Source organism: Odocoileus virginianus, chromosome 24 (genome assembly GCF_023699985.2).
Source record: "Odocoileus virginianus isolate 20LAN1187 ecotype Illinois chromosome 24, Ovbor_1.2, whole genome shotgun sequence".
NCBI classification, from domain to species: domain Eukaryota; kingdom Metazoa; phylum Chordata; class Mammalia; order Artiodactyla; family Cervidae; genus Odocoileus; species Odocoileus virginianus.
In genome coordinates this window covers 45083268-45096131 of record NC_069697.1, presented here as the reverse complement: position 1 = coordinate 45096131, position 12864 = coordinate 45083268, and the positions used below count along the sequence as shown (strand labels likewise).

General features: G+C 41.0%; 1 protein-coding gene across 2 annotated transcripts in view; it reads right to left on the bottom strand.

Moving 5' to 3' along the window:
• Positions 1 to 12558, bottom strand: part of GNS (glucosamine (N-acetyl)-6-sulfatase) — a 46478-nt gene extending 33920 nt beyond the window's left edge. The window contains exons 1-2 of one of the 2 annotated variants that reach the window (XM_070454655.1): positions 12199 to 12558; positions 1069 to 1128 (exon numbers count right to left, since the gene is read on the bottom strand). In XM_070454655.1, the coding sequence (XP_070310756.1) occupies positions 1069 to 1128; positions 12199 to 12396 (258 nt within the window). In that variant the 5' untranslated portion in view covers positions 12397 to 12558. The remainder of the gene's footprint in view (positions 1 to 1068; positions 1129 to 12198) is intronic. The other variant, XM_020882833.2, reaches the window with a different exon arrangement.
• Positions 12559 to 12864: the final 306 nt, after the last annotated feature.

The following is a 12864-nucleotide window of genomic DNA, read 5'->3' as shown; positions in this document are numbered from 1 at the left end:
TTTTTAAAGGTCTTTCTTGAATTTGTTAAAACACTGCTTCTGTGTTTTTGTTTTTTGGCTGCAAGCATGTGGGATCCTAGCTCCCTGACCAGGAATCAAACTCTCACCACCCCCCAACGTTGGAAGGCAAAGTCCCAACCACTGGACCACCAGGGAAGTCCCTCAGAGGACTTTTAAATATCTATTGAGACAACCATCTAATTTTCCTTCTTTTAACCACTGTTGGTGGACGATATAATAACCACCATTACGTAGTGGTACTTACTACAAGTCAGGCATTGATATAAGTGCTTGCTTTACCTGTAACAATCCATTTAACCTCTGAGATAGGCTTTAGTATTCCTATTTACAAATGGGGAAACCAAATGCAAAAAAGCTTAGTAACTTGCTCAAGGAAGCACAGCTAGAAAAGAGACAGCGAGAACATTCAAAACACGGTGGTCTGGTTCCAGAGTCTGTGCTCTTTACCACAACACTGCTGCTCCTCAAAGGATTTCCTGACACGAAGCTATGCTGCCACTGACTTGGTTATGAGCATGGTTCCTGAATTTGATTTGTCAGTATTTTGTTTTGGATCTTTGCATTTATGTTTATATACGAACATATACACATGTATTAATATACATCTATATGTATGCACACACATATGCATAGTTGTTAGGTTTGTTCTGTTTTCTTGGTATTATCTTTGCTAGGTTTGACTATGAGGGTTAATTGGGCTTTGTAAAATAGTCTGTAAGCTTTTACCATGGAACACTTTACAGAGTACAAATGATACCCAATACAATCTGTTTTCAAACTTCCAATCATGAAGGTTTAAATAAACTTCTCTAGTTCTGAGGTGCAGATCAGAATGGCTTACAAGATACCTGCCATTAATTTTCAATAGTTAAGTAGTAATATTTCAATTAAAAGAACTTACATCACATTAAATAGAATCTTTCCTTCAGATCAGGCATTTAACTAGAAGAAAAACCATAAAAAATACAGTAGACTACTCAAAAGAGTGTTTCTTCTTAGAATATAAACACAAGAGTTTAACAAAATTAAATCAGCTTCAAAACTTACAGCACTAGAGAAAGTCATTCCCATTTCTCCAATGAGAGCCTTGGTTTTCTTCAGTGGTGTCTGTAAAATAAATAAATATCTGTCAAACAATTTCTTCCGATAAACTAAAACACACAGGACAAAATTTGTGTTTTTTGATTACTCTCAACCTTTTATTCCCAAATGATCAGCTCCATCTGACACTAAGAAACAGCTGAGAGTCCCGTGTGATTCAGGAGATGAACCCAAGTTTGGTTCCAGTCAGTTATGTCCTGTGCAAAAGTTCAGGTAGTTAGAATGCTTGCAGGAAGGGAAAGTTCACAGCTGAAGGCATTATTCTAGCAATGCTGATTTCAATGTAATGAGACCTTGATGCCCTTCTCTCATTTGTCACCGTCCCCCTTACAAAAAGACAGGGTATATCTACCTCCATTAATTCATCTTTAGAAGCAGAATGTGGAAAACGATATGAAAGGAGCCTTTCACCCCTTAAAACAGAAATAAACCAATACAGGTTCTAAAAGTCAGACAAGGCCCCCAAACTGACTCAAATATCAGTCACTTGGCGTGCAGCCCAGACGCACAATTCCTGACTATAAGCTCATGGCCCTCTGCGCTAGACAACCACCACCTCAGGTAAAACTTGAGCCAAAGGGCAAACAGATCTACAGAGAGCCTCATCAAGCAAAAGACTAGTCAGAAATCGCTTTGTTTACATCCTTGCTTTTTATCTTTTGCTCAGAATTTAAGATCCTGACAAGTACAGAACAACAACTAGTTTCAAATCCTAAGGTGAGGACAGAAAGCATGATGTTGGTCATTTAGATACAAATAATAGTAATAAACACTAATAATCTTTATTCAGATTCCAGACAGCAAGAAAGGCCAATCTGAAGAAGCTCATTTTAGCTGTATTATATGAGTCAGTTCATGATGATTCTGAAGTGCCTTTGAAAGCTGAGACCATACTGAACACAGTTTTAAGTGTATTTTGTTGTGTAAAAATTCCTTACAGACTAATAACCCAAAATCACAACTATATTAATAAGAGGGTCATTCTCACTGTATAAAAGTTACCACCACTGTTTTATATAGATGTTAGAAAACCAGCAACCCACTCCAGTGTTCTCGCCTGGAGAATCCCATGGACAGAGGAGCCTGGCAGGCTACAGTCCCCGGGCTTGCAAAGAGTCGGACACGACTGAGCGACTTCACTTCACTTCACTAGAAAACCTAAAGAATCCATTAGCTTGAGAATTCTCACTTATTCAAGAACTCTGAAAAAGCATTTGACAAAACTCAACATCCATTTATGACAAAAATTCTCAAAGTAAATAGACAAGGAGTGTGCCTCAACATAATAAAGGTCATAAATAACAAGTTCATAGATAACATCCTACTCAGCAGTCTTCTTCTAGGATCAGGAATAAGACAAGGATACCCACTCTCACCAATTTTATTCAACATCGTTTCAGAAGTCCTAACCGCTGCAATCAGAGAAGAAAAAGAAAAGAAATCCAAATTGCAAAGGAAGGAGTCAAACTGTCACTCTCTGAAGACGACATGATACTACACATAGAAAATCCAAAGACATCACCAAAAAACTACCAGAGCTCAATGAATCTGGTAAAGCCACAGGACACATTAATATGCAGTTAATAAAGTTAATATGCTGTTGCATTTCTCTACACTAACAATGAATTATCAAAAAGAAATTAAGGAAATGATCTCATTTATAGTCACATCGAAAAGAATAAAATACCTAGCAATAAACTTACCTAGGGAAGTCAAAGACCTGTGCTCGCAAAATTGTAAGAGTGATGAAAGAAACTGAAGAACACACAAACAGATGGAAATCTTTCCTGACTGATGGTTCAGAAAAATTAATATCGTTAAAATGACCAAACTACCGAAGGCAATCTACAGATTCAATACAATTTCTATCAAAATACCAATGCCATTTTTCACAGTGCTAGAACAAACCATTTTTCAATTTGTATGGAAACACAGAAAACCCTGTATAGCCAAACTGACCTGAGTAAAGAGCATGGAGCTGGAGGCCTCACGCTCTTTTGCTTCAGACTATACTACAAAGTCACAGTAATCAAAATAATATGGTCCTGGCACAAAAACAGACATGTAGATCAATAGAACAGAATAGAGAGAAATAAACCCACGCACTTGTGATCTGTTAGCATATGACAAAGGAAGCAAGAATATACAACGGAGAAAAGACAGTCTCTTCAATAAGCGGTGCTGCCAAAACAGGACGGCTTCATGTAAGACAATGAAATTAGAACATTTTCTCCCACCATATGCAAAAATAAACTCAAAATGGACTAAAGACCTAGATCTAAGACTGGAAACCATAAAAATCATTAAGGAAAAGAGAGGCAAAATGCTCTCTGACATACATAGTAGTAATATATTTTTGGATCTGCCTCCTAAGGCAAGAAACAAAATAAAAAACACATGGGACCTAATGAAATTTAAAAGCCTATACCCAACAGACTATTGACCGAAGAGCAATAAAAACCTACTAAATGGAAGAAAATAGGTGCAAATGATATGAATGACAAGAGATTAACATTAAATATATAAACAGCTCATATAACCGAGTATTAAAAAACAAACAGACCCTGATTAAGAAACAAAAGACCAGGGCGTCTCTGGTGGCTCAGTGGTCAAGAATCCACTTGCCAATGCAGGAGACAAGGGTTTGATCCCTGATCCAGAGATCCCACATGCCCCAGAGCAACTAAGCCCGGGACCCACAACTACTGAGCCCATGGGCTGCAACTGCAGAAGCCTGTGTGCCCTTAAAGACCACACTCCACAACAAGAGACGCCCACACACTGCAGCTAGAGAGCAGTCCCTGCAAGCCACAACTAAAGAAAAGTCCATGCAGCAATGAAGACCCAGCACAGCAAAAAAAAATTAATAAACTTATTTTAAAAAAAGAAACAGATGACTGCAACAGACATTTCTCCAAAGTCATACAGATGGCCAGATACATGAAAAAAGATGCTCAACACCATTAACCAGACAAAAGCAAATCAAAACCACAATGAGATACTACCTAACACCTGTCAGAATAGCCATTATTAAAAAAGACCACAAATAACAAATGCTAACAAGGATGTGGAGAAAAGGGAACCCTTGTACATTGTTGGTGGAAATATAAATTGGCACAGTCGCTGTGGAAACAGTATGGAGGTTCCCCAAAAAACTAAAAATAGAACTACCATATGATCCAGCAATTCTACTCCTGGTTATATACCTGCAGAAAACAAAAACATTAATTTGAAAAGATACAGGCACCCCAATGTTCATAGCAGCATTATTTACAATAGCCAAGACATGGAAGCAACCTAAGTCTCCATCAGCAGACGGATGCATAAAGAAGATGTGGTATATATCTACAATGGGATATTACTTAGCCATAAAAAAGACTAGTATTTTGCCATCTGTAACAACCTGGATGGTATTATGGTTAGTGAAATAAATCAGACAAACACTGTATGTTATCACTTATATGCAGAAGCTAAAAAATAAAACAAACTAATGAATATAACAAAAAAAAGAAAGGAATTAACAGATACAGAGAACAAACTAGTGGTTTACCAGTAGGGAGGTGGAGGTGGGGGCCCAGGACAGGAGTAAAGGATTAAGAGGTCCAAACAACTGTGAATAAAATGTATCAGATAAGGTACACAGAAGCACTGCGCCGCACACAGAAGACCGCCGATACGGGGTAACGATAAACCGGGTGTCGTCTACAAAAACCTTGAATCACTATGTCGCACATCTGAAACATACTGTAAACCTACATACCTGAATACAAAAAAACCCACTATAGTAGTCAGAACGGAAATGGTGTAAAAACAGACACAGATTAAGAGACAGAACAGAGAGCCTAGGAATAAATCCACACACTTAGGGTCAATTCATTTATGACAAAGGAGCCAAGAATATACAATGGGAAAGGAATATACAATAAATATTGCTGGGAAAGCTGGACAGCCCCATGAAAATTAATAAAGCCAGAACACTCCCTCACACCATACACAAAAACAAACCCAAAATGGCTTAAAGACTTAAATATGACACCATAAAATTCCTAGGAGGAGGAGGCAAAACACTCTGACATAAACTGCAGCAATATTTTCTTATATCAATCTCTCAAGACAAAAGAAATAGAAGCAAAGATAAACAAATGGGACCTAGTCAAACTTACAAGCTTTTGCACACAAAGGAAATCACAAACAAAAAGACAACCTATGGACTGAGAGAAAATAGCTGCAAAGAATGGGACCCACAAGGGGTTAATTTCCAAAATATACAAATAGATCAGTATCAAAAAACAAAAACCCAATCAAAAAGTCTTCTTTTGAAGGGTTAGGTCTTTTGAAAGTTAGGTCTTCTGCCCTAACAAGATACTTCTCCAAAGACGACATACAGATGGCCAACAGGCACAGGAAAAAAAATGCTCAATATTGTTTAATTATTAGAGAAATGTAAATCAAAACTACAATGAGGTTTGTAGGCCTCACACCTGTCGGAATGGCCATCATCAAGAAGTCTACAAATAATGCTAGAGAAGGTGAGGAGAAGAGAGAATTTTCCAACAATGCTGGTATGAATGTAAATTGGTGCAGCCACTATGGAGAACAGTATGATGGTTCCTTAAAAAACTAAAAGTATAATTACAATATGATCCAGCAGTCTCACTCCTCAGCATGTATCTGGAAAAGACAGTCTAAAATTTGCAAAGATACACACACCCCAATGTTCACAGCAGCACTATTTACAACATCCAAGATGTGGAAGCAACCTAGATGTCCATCAATAGATGAAATAAGATGGGGGTGGGTGGGTGTGTGTGTACACACACATATATACACACAGTGGACTATTACTCTGTAATAAAAAGGATGAAATTCTGAAAATTTGCCATTTGCAGCAACATGGATGGACCTATAGGTGATCATAGTAAGTAAGGACACAGAAAGACATATTATATGATACACTTGTATGTGGAATCTAAAAAAATAATACAAATGAACTTATTTACAAAAACAAAAACAGACTCACAAACACAGAAAACAAGCTTATGGTTATCAAAGGTGGGGGATGAAGAGATAAATTAGGAGTATGGGATTAACAGATACACATGACTATACATAAAACAGATTAAAAAAACAAAGACTTACTATGTACCCTGGAGAACTATGGGCTTCCCAGGTGGCACTGTTGGTAAAGAATCTGCCTGCCAAGGAGATGCCAGAGATGTGGGTTCAATACCTAGGTTGGGAGGATCTACTGGAGGAGCAAATGGCAGTCTACTCCAGTATTCCTGCCAGTAAACTCCATGGACAGAAAAGCTTGGCAGAATACAGTTCATGCAGTTGCAAAATAGTCAGACATGACTTAATGACTAAACAACAACAATAACAATACGGAACCATATTCACTATCTTACTGTAAACTATAATGGAAAGGAATCTGAAAAAGTATATGTACATATACAACTAAATCACTTTGTTGTACACCTGAAACACAAGATTGTAAATCAACTACAGCTCAGTTAAAGAATAAAAAAATCTACAGAGCAAAGGAAACTTACTGAATGGGAGAAAATATCTGCAAGTCATACTTGAGAAAGGATTAATATGCAAAATATATAAAGAACTCATACAATTCAATAGCAAAAACAATCGCCAACTAAAAAATGCACAGAGGCTCTGAATAGATATTTTTCCAGAAAAGACATATGAATGGCCATAAGGTACACGAAAAAATATTCAATGTTTCTAATTGTCAGGGAAATGCAAATGAGATAGAACTTCCCACCTGTTAAAATGGCTGTACTCAAAAAGACAAGAAATTAAAAACACAATGAGATAGTATCTCATATCTATTAGAATGGCTATTATAAAGACAAGAGATAAAAAGTTATGTGGCAGTCTGGATGGGAGGGGAGAATGGGGGAGAACGGATATACGTGTATGTGTGGCTGAGTTCCTTCTCTGTTCACCTGGAACTATAACAACATCGTTAATCAGCTATACCCCAATACAAAATTAAAAGTTTTTTAAAAATAAAATAAATATATGCACAACTTCAAAAAAATGTGTTGGTAATATAGAAAATAGGGAACCCTTACCAGGCTTCCCTGGTGGTTTAGACGGTAAAGAGTCTGTCTGCAGCGCAGGGGACCTGGGTTTGATCCCTGGGTCGGAAAGATCCCCTGGAGAAGGAAATGGCAACCCACTCCAGTATCCTTGCTTGGAAAATTCTATGGACGAAGGAGCCTGGCAGGCTACAGTCCATGGGGTCGCAAAGAGTCGGACACAACTGAACAAGTTGACTTCCTTTCTTTCTTATGCAATTGTTGATGGAAATATAAACCGGTTCAGCCAGTATGAAAAATCATATGGAGGTTCCTCAAAAAATTAACAATACAACTAACCATATGATCCAGCAGTTCCACTTCTGAGTATCTGAAGAAAATGAAAATGCTAACTTCAAAAGATACATGTACCTACATGTTCACTGCCGCATTACTTACAACAGCCAAGACATGGAAACAGCCTCAATGTCCCCTGACAGATGAATGGGTAAAGAGGATATTGTACATACATACAATGAATAATACTCAACTATAAAAAAAGAATGAAAATATGCCATTTGCAGTGAATCCATAGGGAGGGGAAATAGGAATGCAAAGTGTAAATGGGAAAAGGACTGTGTGAGCTGATTATTAAGGGAACTTAATAGTCAAATTGGTATTCATACAAAGCTACTGGAGAGTGATGTTACAGTAAGACTAAATTGTCTGATTAAAACACTTTTACTAAACAAAGTGTGCCAGGCACTGATCTAGGCAGTGGTGGACAAAAGATAGACAGTCCCTGCCCTCACGATCCTTGCACTTAAACAACAGGGAAACAGACAACTATTTCAGGCAGTGAAGAGTGCTATAAACCTGGACATCGTACTTGAGGTTGATGAGAGAAAAGGGGAAAACTACTTTAGCTGGGTGGTCAGGAGAGGCCTCTTTCAGGATGTAACTTCAGTTCTGACAGTGACATGGTGAGTCAGTCATGCAAAGCAGGAGAAGATGCTTTCAGGGTGAGCGAACAAGGAAAATGCTGCCAGAAAAAGAAAGCAACACCTATGAGGGTGGAACGAAGGCCAGTGTGCTAGAAGCAGCAAAGAAAGCAGAGGGAGCACACGGTAAAAGGACAAGCAGAGGCGGGAGCCAGACGTCGATGCAAAGCTGGAGTTATTCAGATTTTAGTTTAATCAAAGTCGCTCAGTCATGTCCAACTCTTTGAGAGCCATGGACTATACAGTCCATGGAATTTTCCAGGTCAGAATACTGGAGTGGCTAGCCTTTCCCTTCTTCAAGGGATCTTCCCAAACCAGGGATCAAACCCAGGTCTCCCTCATTGCAGCCGGATTCTTTACCAGCTAAGCCACAAGAGAAGCCTAAGAATACTGGAGTGGGTAGCCTATCCCTTCTCCAGCAGATCTTCCCGACCCAGCGATCAAACTGGGGTCTCCTACATTGCAGGCGGATTCTTTACCAACTAAGCTATCAGGGAAGCCCTTTAGTTTAAGTGGGAAAGGTGTATTAATAACCATAACCTTTATACTGCTAAACGGTAGTACAAGGGATAACCATGCTCTATGCTTAATCAAACAAGTCGCAAACAAGAACCTGTTTGTACCAAAAATGTGCATGTGAACCCATGCTGACCTGAATGACAAAGTCAGTCCCTAAGATCTAAACACAGATAGAGGCTGGTCAGGTTAAGGCCAAACTACATTCTTTAAGAAACAACCAATCTTACACTTGCATATGACTAAGGTGCTGCTTTACTCGTCTGAAGCAAAAAAAACCACCACCAAAAACGCTAAAGGAGTCATTCACTTTCCTGGGCCCCAAACACATCTGCTCTGAAACAACACTTAGACCATTTTGATTGTTCTATGGCTAACTTTTAAAAATGAAAGATAACTTTGCCTTAAGCAAGGACATGATGTATTCATTTTCCCCCTATGTCTCCTTTCCTCACGTCCTTTGAGATTTTGCCCAAACATCCCTTTTTCTAGAGAGAATGTCTTTAAAAAGAGCAACCTGTGCTTCACTGAAGAACACTATGTTCATCACACCACAACAACAAAACCAATCGCAATGAATAAAACCAAGAAATGGATGAACAGTTCCGTGGGCAAAAACCAAAAATGGAGTTCCACAGATGAAATCTACACCAAGAAAGATAAACTGTTAAAGATGATGCTACCACATAAAAAACTACTACTTTTTTGGTAGATGACTGCAAGATTCCAAAACCACAACCCATACAAGTGCTATAATCCTTTGACCTGAGTTAGTCTGGGGGATTGACACCTGTTTATTTGCCAACTAAGGTAGCAATTCATGGGGGGGGGGAGGGGACGGGGGTCAGAGACTTCCCTCTCTTCACAAAAATGAAAATAATATACACAAAGTATTGCATGTAAGTTAACGAGATGCATGAGCCCACTTGTGTTCCTGAATGTGACCTGAAAAAATCTCTGATCTATGTATCGTATAATTGACTATGCAGATATGGGTATGTTGAATGATATCCAGTAAATCAGTATTACCACAGTATTTTAGAATAGGAGAAAAAGCATATCATCTCAGGGTTCTGAGATTACAAGATGCCAGGATTTGCCCCGAATTATAGCTATGTGAGGTTTCCCTGGTGGCTCAGTGGTGAAGAATTTGCCTGCAAGGCAGGAGACCTGTGCTCGATCTCTGGGTTGGGGAGATCTCCTGGGGAAGGGAATAGCAATCCACTCCACTCTTCTTTTCTGGGAAATCCCAGGGACAGAGGAGTCTGGTAGGCTACAGTCCAAGGGGTCACAAAGAGTCAGACACAACTGAGTGACTAAAAGCACCAACCACATTGCTATATGAAGTTTGGCCAAGTTAGTTAGCCCCTTCTAAATTTAAGTTTCTCATTTTTTAAGGTAAATATAATACGTACAGCAGAGGATTCCTGTGATGACTGAAGAACAGGATAAAACACTTCATGCTCTTGACTAGTTCCAAAAGTGAAAGTGAAAGTCACTCAGTCAAGTTCAACTCTCTGTGACCCCATGGACTATGCGGTCCACGGAATTCTCCAGACCAGAATACTGGAGTGGGTAGCCTTTCCCTTCTCCAGGGGATTTTCCCAACCCAGGGATCAAACCCAGGTCTCCTGCATTGCAGGAGAATTCTTTACCGTCTGAGACACCAGGGAAGTTCAACTAGCTCCAAGTAGGTTCTCGAATGCCGTTATTTCTTTGCTCTTCCCCTTCAAGTCGTGTTTGACAATTAGTGGTAGAATATTCTGTAAAAGATTACAGAAGTCAGAATTCTCCAGAAAACTGACAGTATTAAATTTGACTTTTCCTCCACTTAATTTTGGCTCTTCTCTCCAGCACAAACATCTACAGAAAGAATCTGCTACTGGTTTAAAGGGGTAAACCTGATTAACACACTAACGGGAAGAAACCTTAGATACACACAAACCATACTGGTGGTCTATGAGAGCTGAAGAAACTGAATCCCGCATACCTCACCGTAAAGTGATGAATTTTGTTTTCAACTGAGCTATGAAGACTTGGCCTTTTAATTAAGTCACTAAAGCATTATTAAGTTTTGATGGAGATGGCTTGATTTTTCTGGACAAAACACTTTAAAAATACATACGAAAATGTGTTTCGTGGGACCTCCTTGGTGGTCCAGTGGCTTAGATTCTGTGCTCCCAATGCAGGGGGCATGGGTTCAGCAAAAAAAAAAAAAAAAAAGTTTCGTTAGGAGGGTAAGTGTGGCAGCTGGAACGGTGGAAAAAAAACAAGTAAAATCCAGGAAGGCCATTAAGTCAAGATTCTTCAAAGTCAGTGGGACCGGGCAGAAACTAAAAGGCAATGAGGTACCCATGGCAGGCACAAGTATGGAGTTAAAATGCAAGCATCTTAAACATCATTTAGAAAAGACTCTTACACTCTTGAACACAGCTAAAATGTATCTACATATGGATATGCTTACCTTGACTGCCATGTATCACACATTTTCCATTCTACTCTATTCCATGGGAAAGTAAAAATGCTGGTGGCTACTCACTGAACTGATTTCATAACTCACTTATGGGCTGAAATCAGCAGTCTGAAGGACACTGAACTAGAGTGTTCCCACACAGTAAAACTTAGGAACCTCGTGCCTAAAGTGTTTCAAAGCAAAAAGAGAACTGAAAAGAAGAAAGCAATAATGAACTTGTTTTTAAAAAGATTTAAGAGGAATGCCATACCCAGGATCAGAGCACTAGTCAGGATTCTGTCTGTACAGCCACAACCACTCATGTGCCTGAGGCAAGCCACTTTCTGGGCCTCCCGGAGGTAGGGGGTTGAGCAGATGTTCTTGAAGGTCACAAACTTGAGAAAGATACAGGAAGTAAAGGATATAGAGGAAGATACAGGAGTAAAATTCACCCTGGCAAAAAATGAAGTCTCGGAAAAACAGCCATCTGATACAAAACGGAGTGCTGACAGTATTTAATGCATTAGCCAGGTGTTCAATTAGGCTAATTGAATCTTCCTGATTCTTGTAAGGCAACGCATTCCCTCAAGAGTTCGACAACCTACCTACCAGAACACTTCATGTCAGCACTTCTTTTGTAAATATTAGGCACAGACATCGTACACAGGGTCAATGCATAAGTGGCCTAGGTCCTCATAGAGGGGGCTGGATTTCTAATCTAGCCCAAATGACAATCAAGGCTTGCGTACTCTTAGCCATCACCTGCTCCTTATAGGTTCACCCCATCCCTGACTGACGTCCACAAGGTTGTCTCAAGACATGAAGCAAACTCCTCAGCAGTAAGGTCCAGACTAGAAGCTCCGTGTGTGGACCCACAACCGACACAAGAGAAAGAGGAAATAGAGTCCTTCACCTCCACAAGCGGGCGTATGGCCCTGGCGCGGCGAAAGCAAATCAGCTCGGGGTAGACGTAGCGAGGTGAGGGAGTCCGGGTGGGGAAGAAGGGCCAGAAACCCCGGAGTCAGCCCAGGAGGTCGAGGGGCGGGGCAGAAATAAAAAGAAGAGTTACCATGCCGCCGAGCACTTCGTCCTGGTCATCAGCGAGAAGCAGCACCACATTGGGCCTCCGAGAGCCCTTCGCCGCCCCGGAGACCCCCAGGCAAAGACCCAGCAGCAGCAGCAGCAGCGGCGGCGCTGAGCTGCCGGAGGGCAGGTGGCGGGGGCCGCCTCGCCGGGGCCTATCTGTGGCCAGAGACAGGAGCCGCATGGCGGACAGGGCTCCGGGGGGACCCCGGGCGCAGTGGAGAGACGCGCGGATGACTGGAAAGCGAGAAGCCCACGAGCAACTGGAAGAAAAGGGTGTACAGTGGAGGGGCACGGGCTCGGGTCAGGCGTTTTCTCCCGGGCGCGATCACGTGAATCGGGGGCAGGAGGCGGGGCACGCCATGCGGTCACGTGACGGGCGGCGGGGCGGGGCTTCGGATGGAAAGGGAGCTGGGCGGGAGCGGCCGGTAGGGAAAGCGGGAAGTGGCCTGGAAGGGGCGAGAAGGCTGCCGATCGGCGGACCCGCCCTTGCTCCCAACTCGGGCAGAGGTTGGGTTCTGGTAGGACCTGTTTCGGAGTGCTTTGCGCAGGGATGAAAATGGGGGGAAGATCGGATAAAAGGGAATCAGTCAATAGGAAGCAGTTAACGGCATCCGGTCCAATCACTTCATAGCAAGTAAATGAGGAATCA